General features: G+C 39.1%; 2 protein-coding genes across 2 annotated transcripts; one reads left to right on the plus strand and one right to left on the minus strand.

Moving 5' to 3' along the window:
• Positions 1-1445: 1445 nt before the first annotated feature.
• Positions 1446-2096, plus strand: LOC135152926 (uncharacterized; the record flags this gene model as incomplete). Its single annotated transcript, XM_064094254.1, has 1 exon — positions 1446-2096. A coding segment is annotated over one exon (651 nt), but the record flags the coding sequence as incomplete, so codon positions are not given.
• A 5478-nt stretch (positions 2097-7574) lies between these two features.
• Positions 7575-8225, minus strand: LOC135152927 (uncharacterized; the record flags this gene model as incomplete). The annotated part of the gene is made up of 1 exon (XM_064094255.1): positions 7575-8225. A coding segment is annotated over one exon (651 nt), but the record flags the coding sequence as incomplete, so codon positions are not given.
• Positions 8226-16337: the final 8112 nt, after the last annotated feature.

The raw sequence follows: 16337 nt of genomic DNA on the forward strand, positions 1-16337 counted from the left end.
AGTGCCAAGGTCCGATTGTTCCAACAATGGCATCAGAGCCAGGTTGCGGTTCTGCGTTTTATGATATGAAGTCCATGTCATGAATATATATGCATGTCTGTAGTGGTTCTGTGATGCAGGTTGATATCCACTATTATGGTCGTGTTTTAATTCTGTTATGTTTGGATTCCACGTGGTTTATCATGGCTGTTGTAAATCACGAGGGTTGATCGTGATAGTTTAATCTTGTAATTCAATTTGTAATTTTTTTAGATTATGATCTGATGTAATAGAATAGGCTTGTTCGTCTGTACAATCTGTATGTAATTGTTTGATCGACGGGGCTGCAAGAAACAGAAGTATTCCGCTGCTGCGATCTGTTTTCGGGGGTGCGATCTGGATGCCAACCCGGGCTAGCCCGGTTGAGGTGTTTTTCAATTTTTTTCGGGGCATTCTGAGGTCGTTTAGGCCTCCAAACGGGCTCTCGAAGTTTTCTGGAATTTTTCGAAGGATGAATTCGAAGCTGATTTTTCCAGGGCCATAATAGTGGATGTGTTTCATTATGATTTACATAATTCTTGATTTTGTTATTATGTGTTTCTTGTCTGTGTTGTTATGCCATGTGATACTAACCCTTCGCATGCTAGAATGACATGGACTTAGGGATGCTTTTCATTAATGCTTTAATCATGCTAGTATGCTGCCATGTTATGTGTTCCTGGTGTTGCTATTACCATGATAATATGCTAGTCGCGACTTCGAAGAAATAACATAGGGCGATGCATCTAGATTAAAATCCTCAAAATAAATTCTAGGTGGGAGAGGGAATTAATATGTTATTAAATCCCATGGTCTCCATCATTGTTTGTATGTAATTTAACATAAGACGAATATAAATTATATATACGTCACCCATCGTGGCATGTAATTTATGGTGTCTAGAATGTTATAGATATTACTGGAACAAACTTCTTAAATTAATACGAATAGATACGAATTTTCTTTATCTCTGATTTGGGGCGATTTCTAAGGCTTATGGGTATTAAGTGAGACCGATGTGACTCCTCCACTGCCTAAAAATCAAACCAGACACGAATATTGAATTGAAGTATTCTATTCAAAGAATATTGGAAGGTATACATGCCCCCCATCGTGGCGTACCAAGTTCCATAGGATTCGGATAATTTAAGATTTGATGATGGTATACACTTAGCTATGAAAAATAATATAGACCACCCCAACGTGGCTTATTGTTTAGTAATAGGACCGAAGTAACGTTTAAAAAAATTTAGGTGGTATACATGTCACCCATCGTGACGTACCAGAAACTTATGGTGTTTAAACGTTGGTGCATTTAATTTTAATAATTGTTAGAGGAACCAATAGGTCTTAATTTTTAATGCACCCTTCTTTATGTGTAATGTGATTTTTTCATGCATGATTCTCAGGATAAAATGGGCTTTAATCCACTGTTCACCATACTTAAGGATAACAAACTTACCGGACCTAACTATATTGAATGGAAACGTAATTTGGACATTATGTTGACTGCTGAGGAGTACAAGTTTTGCACTTATGAACCCAAGCCTGAGCAGCCTGCTGCTGATGCTCCTGATGAGGATAAGGAGTATTATAAGCGGTGGACAAAGGCTGATGAGATGTCGCGATGTTACATTCTGGCAGCAATGTCGGTTGTTTTGCAGCATCAGCATCAGGCTATGGCCACTGCTTCGGATATGCTCTTTAATCTCAAGGAACTTTTTGGAGATCAGAATAGGGCTGCTAGGCAGGTAGCCATGAAGGCTTTAATGAACACTCAGATGGCTGAAGGTACACCTGTAAGGGATCATGTTCTCAAGATGATGTCACATCTGAATGAGATAGAGATCCTTGGTGCTGAGCTTGACGGGGAAACCCAGATTGACGTTATCCTTATGAGCTTGCCTAAGAGTTTTGAGCAGTTCCGCTTGAATTACAACATGAACAAGAGGCAGTATAGTCTTGCGGAACTGCTGACAGAACTTCAGGCAGCTGAAGGATTATTTCGCCAGAGTGTTCAAGTGAATGTGGCTGAGAAAGGTTCTTCCTCTAAGCCGAAAGGCAATAAGAAGAAGAAAAAGGCTCAGACACAGAAAGCTGTGAAGGCAGTGGGAGTTCAAGGTGGTGTGAAAAAGCCTAAGGGGAAGTGCTACCGGTGCAAGCAGTCGGGTCACTGGAAACAGGATTGTCCTCTTCCTAAGAAGACAAACAATACTGGTATGTCTCTTTCTCTAGATACAGAAACATTTATAGCGGCTATATCTACGAGCACTTGGTGTGTAGATACTGGAGCCACTGATCATGTTTGTAACTCTATGCAGGGGTTCCAGCAATCCAGAATGCTTAGAGATGGTAAGATATACGTGTTCATGGGAGATGCTACGAAAGTAGCAGTAGTTGCAGTAGGAGTTATTCATTTATCTTTTGGTTCTAATAGGATTTTGGTTTTGAACAATTGTCTTTATGTACCTTCTTATTAGAAGGAATTTGATTTCGGTTTCTAAACTTGCTTTGGATAGTTATAATGTTTGTTTGGATCGTAATGTTTCTATTATGATGAATAAACGGATTATATGTTCTGGTACATTACAAGACAATTTGTATATTATTAATCCTAGTCAACCTGCACTGCAACTACAACATAGGGTATTGAATAACACATCTTCTATCTCTACTAAAAGAAAGGAACCTTCTAGTTTGAACCAAACATATCTTTGGCACTTGAGATTAGGTCATATTAACTTGAGGAGGATTCAAAGACTGGTAGTAGACGGGCCTTTAGGCTCATTGGCAGTGGAGCCATTTCCAGTTTGTGAATCCTGCTTGGAAGGTAAAATGACCACTAGGCCTTTCAAGGCAAAGGGGAATAGAGCCAAAGAAGTGTTAGAATTGGTTCACTCTGATTTATGTGGACCCATGAATATCCAAGCAAGAGGTGGTTATGAGTATTTCGTCACTTTTATTGACGATTATTCTAGATATGGGTACGTTTATTTGTTGCGCCGTAAGTCTGAGTGCTTTGATAAATTCAAAGAGTACAAAGCTAAAACGGAGAAGCGACATAATAAAAGTATCAAGTCACTATGATCAGATCGTGGTGGCGAATACTTGCTTGGAGAATTCAGGGAATATTTATCAGAAAATGGGATAGAATCCCAGTTGACTGCACCAGGCACACCCCAGCAGAACGGTGTAGCAGAGAGAAGGAACCGGACTCTTTTAGAGAGTGTTAGATCAATGATGAGTTATTCGGATTTACCCAAGTCCTTTTGGGGACATGCCTTAGAAACAACAGCCTATCTTCTGAACTTAGTACCTTCTAAGTCGGTTCCTAAAACCCCCTTAGAATTGTGGACCGGGGACAAACCGAGTCTAAGACATATTCGGATATGGGGTTGTCCAGCACATGTGCTGAACAAGAACGCGACTAAGCTAGAATCTCGTACAGAAGTAAAGCTGTTTGTAGGCTACCCCATGGGAACAAAAGGTTATTTATTTTATAGTCCTAAGAATCAAGATGTCACTGTTAGCACCAATGCAAGATTCTTAGAGGAAGACTATATAATGAATCACAAACCCATGAGTAGTATCGTTTTAGAGGAACTAGTGGGAGGGACGAATAATGAACCTGTAGTACAAGTAGAACAACCACAACAAACTGTAACCCCTGTTACTAATACCGCACCAGTTCCTCGTCGTAGTGGGAGGGTTGTTCGACAGCCTGATAGATTCATGTTTTTGGGAGAGTCTTCGGACTTGGTCTCTGGTGAACATGATGATGATCCCCGGACATACGAAGAGGCAATACAAGACAAAGATGCAAATCTTTGGCAAAAGGCAATGGATTATGAGATGGAATCAATGTATTCTAATCAAGTCTGGGAGCTCGTGGAACCACCCAAAGGTGTAAAACCTATTGGATGTAAGTGGATCTACAAGAAAAAGAGGGGATCAGACAAAAAGGTGAAAGCCTGGAAAGCAAGACTTGTTGCGAAAGGGTATACTCAGAAAGAAGGTATCGATTATGAGGAACCCTTTTCGCCGGTAGTCATGCTTAAGTCAATCCGTATTCTTTTGTCTATAGCAGCTCATCTCGATTATGAGATTTGGCAAATGGATGTCAAGATAGCTTTCCCTAATGGAAGTCTGGAAGAAACCATCTATATGCAGCAACCAGAGGGATTCATTAAAGAAGGCCATGAGCATCTTGTATGTAAGCTGAAAAGGTCTATTTATGGACTTAAACAAGCTTCTAGGTATTGGAACATTCGCTTTGATCAGGCAGTCCAGTCGTATGGATTTGATCAAAGTCCAAGTGAAGCATGCGTGTATAAGAGATGTGAGGGAAATGCAGTGGTTTTTCTAGTGCTTTATGTTGATGACATTTTACTCATTGGAAACAATGTTAAGATGTTGTCTTCAATAAAGGCATGGTTGTTCAAACAATTTGAAATGAAGGACTTAGGTGAAGCAGCATACATCCTTGGGATCAAACTTATAAGGGATCGTAAGAAAAGGATGTTGGCTTTATCTCAGGAGCCCTACATAGATGACGTATTAGCTCGTTTTAGCATGCAGGACTCCAAGAAGGGCAACTTACCCTTCAGACATGGAGTTACTCTATCGAAGAGTCAGTGTCCTTCGACACCTAAGGAGATAGAGAGCATGAAGGCAGTTCCTTATGCTTCAGCATGTGGAAGCCTAATGTATGCAATGTTATGTACGAGGCCTGATATCTGCTTTGCCGTGGGCATGGTTAGCAGATACCAGTCAAACCCAGGACAAGAACATTGGAGTGCTGTAAAAGAAATACTCAAGTACCTGCGAAGGACTAAGGAGTATATGTTAGTTTACAAGTCCTCTGATTTATTGCCTCTGGGATATACAGATTCAGATTTCCAGACAGATAAGGATAAGAGAAAGTCCACCTCGGGATGTGTTTTTACTTTGGGAGGTGGAGCCGTAATATGGAGGAGTGTGAAGCAAAAATGCATCGCAGACTCAACCATGGAAGCCGAATATGTGGCAGCCTCTGAAGGATAAGAGAAAGTCCTTCTTGGAGTCCTGCATGTTAAAACGAGCTAATACGTCATCTATGTGGGGCTCCTGAGATAAAGCCAACATCCTTTTCTTGCGATCCCTTATAAGTTTGATTCCAAGGATGTATGCTGCTTCACCTAAGTCCTTCATTTCAAATTGTTTGCACAACCATGCCTTTATTGAAGACAACATCTTAACATTGTTTCCAATGAGTAAAATATCATCAACATAAAGCACTAGAAAAACCACTGCATTTCCCTCACATCTCTTATACACGCATGCTTCGCTTGGACTTTGATCAAATCCATATGACTGGACGCCCTGATCAAAGCGAATGTTCCAATACCTAGAAGCTTGTTTAAGTCCATAAATAGACCTCTTCAGCTTACATACAAGATGCTCTTGGCCTTCTTTAATGAATCCCTCTGGTTGCTGCATATAGATGGTTTCTTCAAGACTTCCATTAAGGAAAGCTGTCTTGACATCCATTTGCCAAATCTCATAATCGAGATGAGCTGCTATAGACAAAAGAATATGGATTGACTTAAGTATGACTACCGGCGAAAAGGTTTCCTCATAATCGATACCTTCTTTCTGAGTATACCCTTTCGCAACAAGTCTTGCTTTCCAGGCTTTCACCTTTTTGTCTGATCCCCTCTTTTTCTTGTAGATCCACTTACATCCAATAGGTTTTACACCTTTGGGTGGTTCCACGAGCTCCCAGACCTGATTAGAATACATTGATTCCATCTCAGAATCCATTGCCTTTTGCCAAAGATTTGCATCTTTGTCTTGTATTGCCTCTTCGTATGTCCGGGGATCATAATCATGTTCACCAGAGACCAAGTCCGAAGACTCTCCCAACAACATGAAACTATCAGGCTGTCGAACAACCCTCCCACTACGACGAGGAACTGGTGCAGTATTAGTGACAGGTTGTACAGTTTGTTGTGGTCGTTCTACTTGTACTACAAGTTCATTATTCGTCCCTCCCACTAGTTCCTCTAAAACGATACTACTCATGGGTTTGTGATTCATTATATAGTCTTCCTCTAAGAATCTTGCATTGGTGCTAACAGTGACATCCCGATTCTTAGGACTATAAAATAAATAACCTTTTGTTCCCATGGGGTAGCCTACAAACAGCTTTACTTCTGTACGAGATTCTATCTTAGTCGCGTTCTTGTTCAGCACATTTGCTGGACAACCCCATATCCGAATATGTCTTAGACTCGGTTTGTCCCCGGTCCACAATTCTAAGGGGGTTTTAGGAACCGACTTAGAAGGTACTAAGTTCAGAAGATAGGCTGCCGTTTCTAAGGCATGTCCCCAAAAGGACTTGGGTAAATCCGAATAACTCATCATTGATCTAACACTCTCTAAAAGAGTCCGGTTCCTTCTCTCTGCTACACCGTTCTGCTGGGGTGTGCCTGGTGCAGTCAACTGGGATTCTATCCCATGTTCTGATAAATATTCCCTGAATTCTCCAAGCAAGTATTCGCCACCACGATCTGATCGTAGTGACTTGATACTTTTATTATGTCGCTTCTCCGTTTTAGCTTTGTACTCTTTGAATTTATCAAAGCACTCAGACTTACGGTGCAACAAATAAACGTACCCATATCTAGAATAATCGTCAATAAAAGTGACGAAATACTCATAACCACCTCTTGCTTGGATATTCATGGGTCCACATAAGTCAGAGTGAACCAATTCTAACACTTCTTTGGCTCTATTCCCCTTTGCCTTGAAAGGCCTAGTGGTCATTTTACCTTCCAAGCAGGATTCACAAACTGGAAATGGCTCCACTGCCAATGAGCCTAAAGGCCCATCTACTACCAGTCTTTGAATCCTCCTCAAGTTAATATGACCTAATCTCAAGTGCCAAAAGATATGTTTGGTTTAAACTAGAAGGTTCCTTTCTTTTAGTAGAGATAGAAGATGTGTTATTCAATACCCTATGTTGTAGTTGCAGTGCAGGTTGACTAGGATTAATAATATACTTGTAATGTACCAGAACATATAATCCGTTTATTCATCATAATAGAAACATTACGATCCAAACAAACATTATAACCATCAAAAGCAAGTTTAGAAACTGAAATCACATTCCTTCTAAAAGAAGGTACATAAAGACAATTGTTCAAAACCAAAATCCTATCAGAACCAAAAGATAAATGAATAACTCCTACTGCAACTACTGCTACTTTCGTAGCATCTCCCATGAACACGTATATCTCACCATCTCTAAGCATTCTGGATTGCTGGAACCCCTGCATAGAGTTACAAACATGATCAGTGGCTCCAGTATCTACACACCAAGTGCTCGTAGATATAGCTGCTATAAATGTTTCTGTAACTAGAGAAAAAGACATACCAGTATTGTTTGTCTTCTTAGGAAGAGGACAATCCTGTTTCCAGTGACCCGACTGCTTGCACCGGTAGCACTTCCCCTTAGGCTTTTTCACACCACCTTGAACTCCCACTGCCTTCACAACTTTCTGTGTCTGAGCCTTTTTCTTCTTCTTATTGCCTTTCGGCTTAGAGGAAGAACCTTTCTCAGCCACATTCACTTGAACACTCTGGCGAAATAATCCTTCAGCTGCCTGAAGTTCTGTCAGCAGTTCCGCAAGACTATACTGCCTCTTGTTCATATTGTAATTCAAGCGGAACTGCTCAAAACTCTTAGGCAAGCTCATAAGGATAATGTCAATCTGGGTTTCACCATCAAGCTCAGCACCAAGGATCTCTATCTCATTCAGATGTGACATCATCTTGAGAACATGATCCCTTACAGGTGTACCTTCAGCCATCTGAGTGTTCATTAAAGCCTTCATGGCTACCTGCCTAGCAGCCCTATTCTGATCTCCAAAAAGTTCCTTGAGATTAAAGAGCATATCCGAAGCAGTGGCCATAGCCTGATGCTGATGCTGCAAAACACCCGAAATTGCTGCCAGAATGTAACATCGCGACATCTCATCAGCCTTTGTCCACCGCTTATAATACTCCTTATCCTCATCAGGAGCATCAGCAGCAGGCTGCTCAGGCTTGGGTTCATAAGTGCAAAACTTGTACTCCTCAGCAGTCAACACAATGTCCAAATTACGTTTCCATTCAATATAGTTAGGTCCGGTAAGTTTGTTATCCTTAAGTATGGTGAACAGTGGATTAAAGCCCATTTTATCCTGAGAATCATGCATGAAAAAATCACATTACATAAAGAAGGGTGCATTAAAAATTAAGACCTATTGGTTCCTCTAACAATTATTAAAATTAAATGCACTAACGTTTAAACACCATAAGTTTCTGGTACGTCACGATGGGTGACATGTATACCACCTAAATTTGTTTAAATGTTACTTCGGTCCTATTACTAAACAATAAGCCACGTTGGGGTGGTCTATATTATTTTTCATAGCTAAGTGTATACCATCATCAAATCTTAAATTATCCGAATCCTATGGAACTTGGTACGCCACGATGGGGGGCATGTATACCTTCCAATATTCTTTGAATAGAATACTTCAATTCAATATTCGTGTCTGGTTTGATTTTTAGACAGTGGAGGAGTCACATCGGTCTCACTTAATACCCATAAGCCTTAGAAATCGCCCCAAATCAGAGATAAAGAAAATTCGTATCTATTCGTATTAATTTAAGAAGTTTGTTCCAGTAATATCTATAACATTCTAGACACCATAAATTACATGCCACGATGGGTGACGTATATATAATTTATATTCGTCTTATGTTAAATTACATACAAACAATGATGGAGACCATGGGATTTAATAACATATTAATTCCCTCTCCCACTTAGAATTTATTTTGAGGATTTTAATCTAGATGCATCGCCCTATGTTATTTCTTCGAAGTCGACATGCATATTATCATTGTAATAGCAACACCAAGAACACATAACATGGCAGCATACTAGCATGATTAAAGCATTAATGAAAAACATCCCTAAGTCCATGGCATTCTAGCATGCGAAGGGTTAGTATCACATGGCATAACAGCACAGACAAGAAACACATAATAACAACAATCAAGAATTATGTAAATCATAATGAAACACATCCACTATTATGGCCCTGGAAAAATCAGCTTCGAATTCATCCTTCGAAAAATTCCAGAAAACTTCGAGAGCCCGTTTGGAGGCCTAAACGACCTCAGAATGCCCCGAAAAAAATTGAAAAACACCTCAACCGGGCTAGCCCGGGTTGGCATCCAGATCGCACCCCCGAAAACAGATCGCAGCAGCGGAATACTTCTGTTTCTTGCAGCCCCGTCGATCAAACAATTACATACAGATTGTACAGACGAACAAGCCTATTCTATTACATCAGATCATAATCTAAAACAATTACAAATTGAATTACAAGATTAAACTATCACGATCAACCCTCGTGATTTACAACAGCCACGATAAACCACATGGAATCCAAACATAACAGAATTAAAACACGGCCATAATAGTGGATAACAACCTGCATCACAGAACCACTACATACATGCATATATTCATGACATGGACTTCATATCATAAAACGCAGAACCGCAACCTGGCTCTGATGCCATTTTTGGAACAATAGGACCTTGGCACTGCGTTTTATGATACTTATTAAAAGTTCGAACAGAATATTAACCTTAATCGCTACGGCGCAAGCGATTCAAATCCACGTCTTCTACTGTATTCCTTGATTCTCCTTGGACGAAGTGTGGCCTTCGATCTCCCAAGGTGTGCCTCTCCTTAAAGCTCCGAAAACCCAAAACCCTAGCTGTCTCCTTGAGAAAAACGTCTGCCTCTCTCAAACTCTAGGATGAATTCATTTTGGTGTGTCTTTCAGCTTTAGGAGAACGTGAATATATATAGGCTACAGTAGGGATCATGGACCATTAGGTCAGGCCTTCCAATGACATTCCGGGCCAGGCCCAATGTCATTAAATATTAATTCAATCCACTAAAGAATTAATATTTGCACTACCTTTCCTGATTCCGTAAATTAATTATTTAATTCGGCTCCCATATTAATTGCTTATAAATTCCCCATGTTTAAGATATCGCATGTCCATTAATTAAATTAATTTCTGACAATTAATTTAATCAATATCTTTTATCCTTGATTATCCACTCAACCTTATAATTATGCAAGAACAAATCTGCCTGCAGGACTAAAGCATAATTATCTTTATGAGCTTTCAAGAGGACATCATCACCCGAATATATTTTTCGGATATGGTTTCCTTTTATAGTCAATATCCCACTCTGTATATAATGTCATTGCCCAATACATAAATTCGTAATTTAAAATAAATTACTTAACTTATGAGTCAAGGCATGTGCATTAAATACTGTGACGGACCCAACTTAAATAATCGACTAAAGCATGCATATCGATAAATATAATTAAACTACAGAGTTATAAAGATTAATCTACAAGTCTAATCCACAATCCCGGAATCACCAGGAATGAGTATGAACAACAACTAAAGTTATTACAACCCAAATAGAAATCCAAATTAAAACTAAGTCATTACTACAAGTTTTAAATCCCAAAAGTTCAAAAGAAAATAACTAGGGAACTACGAGTTCCCAACCTGTCCCATCGTACGGCGGAAAGCAATCCCGTTGCCTGAGGTGGATTTACGTGCGGTCTGCTTGAAACGGGCCATTCTCGGGTTTCACTGAAGGGTTATAACAACAACAATATATATATGAGCATAAAGCTCAGCAAGTGAAAGCAGTAATAAAACAGTTCACAATATGCAATATAATCAAGTGCAAAAGCAACAGTAGATATCATAAGGTATAAACACAAGTAAAGGTGCAATGTGGGGTATCAATTTATTGGAATTGGAAACACACAGCGCTACGAGCATTGGGGGGTGATCAGCCCACACCAAGCTCCGAACCACATAAAGAGATTCAACCAGGGAGGATCCTCGGCACACATTGGCCATAAACAGACATCAGGCTCCCCGCTACTGATGCTGCAATAATAGACTGGCGCCTCAGTCTTAATAAATTATTATCCAATTCCTTTTAAGGTCATTTCAAATCAAATCATTTTCAAAAGAAGGGGTCTTGATCAAAGACAAGTTGTAAGCAAGGGTGTTTTCAAAATACAAGTGATCTTTCATAAGTAAAGGATGTTATTAAGATCAGGGTTCCAAATGAGATAATTCAGGTTAATGTGGGGTATCAAGTTCTCATTATTCATCAAGGACTATTGGAGTATAATCATGTGGGTGTAGGGTCATAACATATGAAAAAGGTACTTCAAGTGTTAAGGGTATTATTGGAATCCAAAGTGATGATCACAAGGGGTAATAAGGTAATTCAACCCTAAATAACAGTAATTCAACGTTCACAGGGTATACAGTTACAAAGCAAGTATAAAGGAAGAGTTTCACTTGCCTGGATAAAGCTTACTGCACTCTTGTATAGATGCTTCTAGGGGTTCCTTGCCTGGCCTCCTACTTGCACCTATAATTAGTAGTATCCTCGTCACTAACTACCCTTTCGCGTATAAATGTATATACATATATATATAAATAAATATATATACATATATATTAAATATACACTTAAACTTAATTAAAACAAGTAACATATTCATCAAGTAATGCACATAACAAGTAAAGCATGGCATTTGGTTACTTAACTTATATTACTGAATATCTCTAATTATTCCTAAGTCAATTAAGCATTTAATCAAGTAGCACATAAGGTCTAAGACCAATACCTCCTAACTATACTCTACTGACCTCAAATTAACAAATTAATAGTAAGGCACACTTGTGCCCCACTACTCAAGACTTACAAGTGAAGTGCAACCTAAGTGACTCACTAGTATGCTTACCTTGGCGACACTTTGGTGCCTTGGTAAAAGAATGCATCTACACTAAGTGAATTGACTTAAACTAACTTGCACTCTCTAATATGACTTAAAACTAACTCATGGACTCAATATGAGGTCAAGGCCTCACTGATGACACACTAAAATGCAATGCACCCTAAGTTGGTACTAGAATGTGACTCCATGTGTGACACTTGTGTTCTTTAGTGGAAATGAGGCATCTCCACCTAAGGGTATTGACTCCAAACCAATTTCTAAAGGTTGACACAATCTTAAACTAATATTATGAAGTGGTATGACTCAAAGGTCTTGCCTATATGGGTCCTTAAAAACTAGTGTACCAAAGTGACCATTCTGCCTTGGCAGTTTGGCACCTCTTGGGGGTTTTGGCAAAAACAAGTGTTTCCACTATGTGCCTTGGTGAAATTGTGACTCTACTGGATACCTAAGACTTAAATCTAAGTTGTGCACTTGGAATGACACTAAGGCCTTGCTCAGGCCTCCTTGGGCCTCTAAACAAAGTTGGCACAGAGCACCCTGCCCTGCTGTGGGGACTGCCATGAACTTAACAACTTGAGACTCACTAAACTCACTCACTACACCAATACAATGACTCAAATAGCTTCCTAATACTTCCCTAAGCTCATCTAAATCAAGGCCCCATGAGGGCCTCATCATTGACAAGGTGTTAACCACTCAAGGATACAATTAATCCTAAAGTGCCCTGTTCTGGGGTGTACTCTGAAATTTGTGTGTGCATCTATGTAAATGATGGTTTTTATGACTTTTATGGCTACTGGAGACTTTTATACATCAAGTCCCAACTCCAGGAGACTTGGGCCTATGAGGGCCTAAGCATGACACATCTATTTCTCATGGTTTCTAAGGTGCAAAAATCTGCCATGGTGTGTGTGTGTCTCCTTCCACCTTAACACCCTTCAAAACTCCTCAAACCAACAAACCAAGCCACAATCCTATTCTACAATATACATATATCTACTGTCTATCCTCACCAAGCAAGATATTACCAATTTTAACCATCCAAGAACACAAAACCGAGGCATAAATAGAGGTAAAACAGAGCAGAATTTCAGGGAGCATATATGAGCAAATTTTCGAGTATATCAACATGGTATTCACATACTAGCTACTGATTACTACTAGATATCATCATACACACCATAAACTATCATTTTAACACTTAGAACATGGCATGCATTACTCAAAAAAATCTCATCCAAAACTCAAAGTCATGGCATTTCATTCGGCTTCAACATGCATCACTAGAAACATTTATACAAGCTCTAATTCATGCTATATCATCAAAATAATAGACATGCAAGGACTGAAATCACACCAAAACTTCAGCAAATCATCACACCCTTCGAATATACAAGCAACCAACCTCAAATCATGAATTTCAAAATCATCATCTCACATATATATATGTATACATTCGGCTCCTCATTGGAGTCATTGCCGAATGTGATGATTCAAGTGTGTATTGGCCAAAATGAGGTATGAAACCTTACCAAAAACACATCAAGATCATCATTTAGGAACCTCCAAAATGGTGACTCTAAATCCATAAGGATCAAAGCCCCATTTCGGCTCCAAACATCACATGCAAGTAAGATCTCACCTAGAATTTGAAGTATCAAGCTTGAGTTGTGAAGAACTTGGCTTGCAAAGCTTAAAAATCTCAAAGGAAGTGAAAGAAATGGTGAAGATGGGGGAGGGGTGAGCTTCGGCCGAATGAAGAGAGGGAGAGAAATGAGGGAGAGAAAAGAGAGAGGTGAGAGAAGTGAGTTTGTGTGTTGTGGTTGTATATGATCATGTGAAGTGTGGAAGCATGTGTTAGTTTGTTTTCTAGTGTTTTGACTTGACCAACTAGTGGTAGTGGAGTGTAGAATGACTAGATTATCCTTCTTCCAAGTGTTAGTGTAAAATGCATGCAAGGGTAATGTAGTCTTTTGATAATTAATAAAAGTGTGATTAAAAAGGTATTAAAAGAATGAGTTTTAGTAAATAAAGTGCAAATCGATCAATCATGAAATTAATATCACAAATAATATGAGATTTTAGAAGTTTAATAAAATAGTTTTCACAAATTTTGGACAAGAAATGAATTTTAAAAGAAATATTACAAGTAGAGCTCTAATAGTCACATTTCACATAAATATAAAACACGAATATAATACACGTAAAATCTCGAGAAGAATATATACAATGAAACGCTATTTTACAAGTTAAAGTTTATCGGCTACTCGCAATTTATCAAATATCACTAAATCGCATATATCTCAACTATTATTTAATCGGGTAGCGACAACGATCACATTTATTAATATAAAGCCAAAACCGTCGCAACTAGTAATATTATTTAATCGCGTAGCGAGAGTTATTCACCAAAAGTCATATAAGTACATTTTAACGACATACAAAAGTCATATAACAATAAACGAATCAAATTCACATAGTTTGGCAATTAAAACACGAAATTTAATATATCACCAAAATGAAATACTGTAATATATATAAGTCAAATATTACAGGCGTTACATCTTTCCCCCCTTAAAAGGATTCTGACCCCAGAATCTAAGTAAACAAATGAGGATACTTATCTAACATATCACTTTCTAATTCCCACGTTGATTCTTCAACTTTGGGATTTCTCCACAAAACTCTAACTAAAGGAACTGTCTTATTCCTTAACACTTTATCCTTTCTATCTAGAATGCTAACCGGTTGCTCGATATAAGACAAATCGGGCTCTATCTCAACTGGTTCATTCTCTATGGTGCACTTGGTGTCGGGGTTGAACTTCTTAAGCAATGAGACATGGAAAACATTGTGAACGTGTTGCATTTGAGGCGGTAAGGCTAGTTCATACGCCACTTTCCCAATTCTGCTTAGAATTTCAAAAGGACCAATAAATCTTGGACTCAGTTTCCCTTTCTTTCCGAATCTTGCTATTCCTTTCCATGGTGACACTTTCAACAGAACAGCTTCTCCTACTTCATATTCTACATCTTTTCTGTGCGGGTCAGCATACTTTCGTTGTCTATCTTGAGCTGCAATCAATCTTCTTCGAATCACCTCTACTGCTTCTTTTGTTTGCTGGATCAATTCTGGACCAATTACTTTTCTTTCTCCAACTTCATCCCAATATATCGGAGATCTACACTTCCTTCCATAAAGAGCTTCGTACGGGGGCATTCCAATGCTGGCATGATAACTGTTATTATACGAAAACTCAACCAAAGGCAAATGCTCGTCCCAGTTTCCTTTGAAGTCTAAAGCGCAAGACCTTAACATGTCTTCGATAGTTTGAATTGTACGCTCGCTTTGTCCGTCCGTTTGTGGATGATAGGCAATACTCATCTTGAGTCGGGTTCCCAAATGTTCTTGAAATTGCTTCCAAAATCTCGAATTAAAACGAGGGTCTCGATCTGACACAATAGATACTGGAACTCCATGACGAGTAACAATCTCTTTCAAATACATGTGAATCAGCTTGTCCATTGAGAATCTCTCGTTAATTGGCAGAAAATGAGCCGACTTGGTCAACCGATCAATTATTACCCAAATAGCATCATGATTAGATTTCGTCCTTGGCAATCCAACTATAAAGTCCATTGCAATGTGCTCCCACTTCCATTCTGGTATCTCTAACGGCTGTATCAATCCACTTGGCTTCTGATGTTCAGCTTTTACTCTTTGACAAGTGTAGCATTTACTGATCCATTGAGCAATTTCCTTCTTCATGTCTGGCCACCAAAAGTTTTGCTTCAGATCTTGGTACATTTTTGTGCTTCCGGGGTGAATAGAAAACTCTGAATTGTGAGCATCCTTCAAGATTTCATTCTTCAATTCCTCCACATTTGGTATCCAGATTCTTGATGAAAACCTCAAGATTCCTTGGTTGTCTTTCTGGGTGCAGATTTCTTCTCCGGTTAACTCATTCATCTTTTCATTCATCACCTCTTCTTGGCACTTCTTTATCTTCTCCATCAATTCAGGCTGAAAGGTCATGGTATGAATCATTTCTGTAGGTGCACTAGGAGCTCGAATTTCAATTCCCATCTTCTCAAATTCCTGTGATAGTTCTTGAGCCATGGTCAGCATATTCAACCTTTCTTTGCGACTTAACGCATCTGCTACTACGTTCGCCTTTCCGGGATGATAGTTAATCGTGCAGTCGTAGTCTTTAATCAATTCCAACCATCTTCGCTGCCTCATGTTCAACTCTTTTTGTGTGAAAATGTACTTCAAGCTTTTGTGATCCGTGAATATTTCACACTTCTCGCCATAAAGATAGTGTCTCCAAAGCTTTAAAGCAAACACAATTGCTGCCAATTCCAAATCATGAGTCGGATATCTTTGTTCGTGTGGCTTGAGTTGTCTTGACGCGTA

This window comes from Daucus carota, chromosome 5 (genome assembly GCF_001625215.2).
Source record: "Daucus carota subsp. sativus chromosome 5, DH1 v3.0, whole genome shotgun sequence".
NCBI lineage: Eukaryota > Viridiplantae > Streptophyta > Magnoliopsida > Apiales > Apiaceae > Daucus > Daucus carota.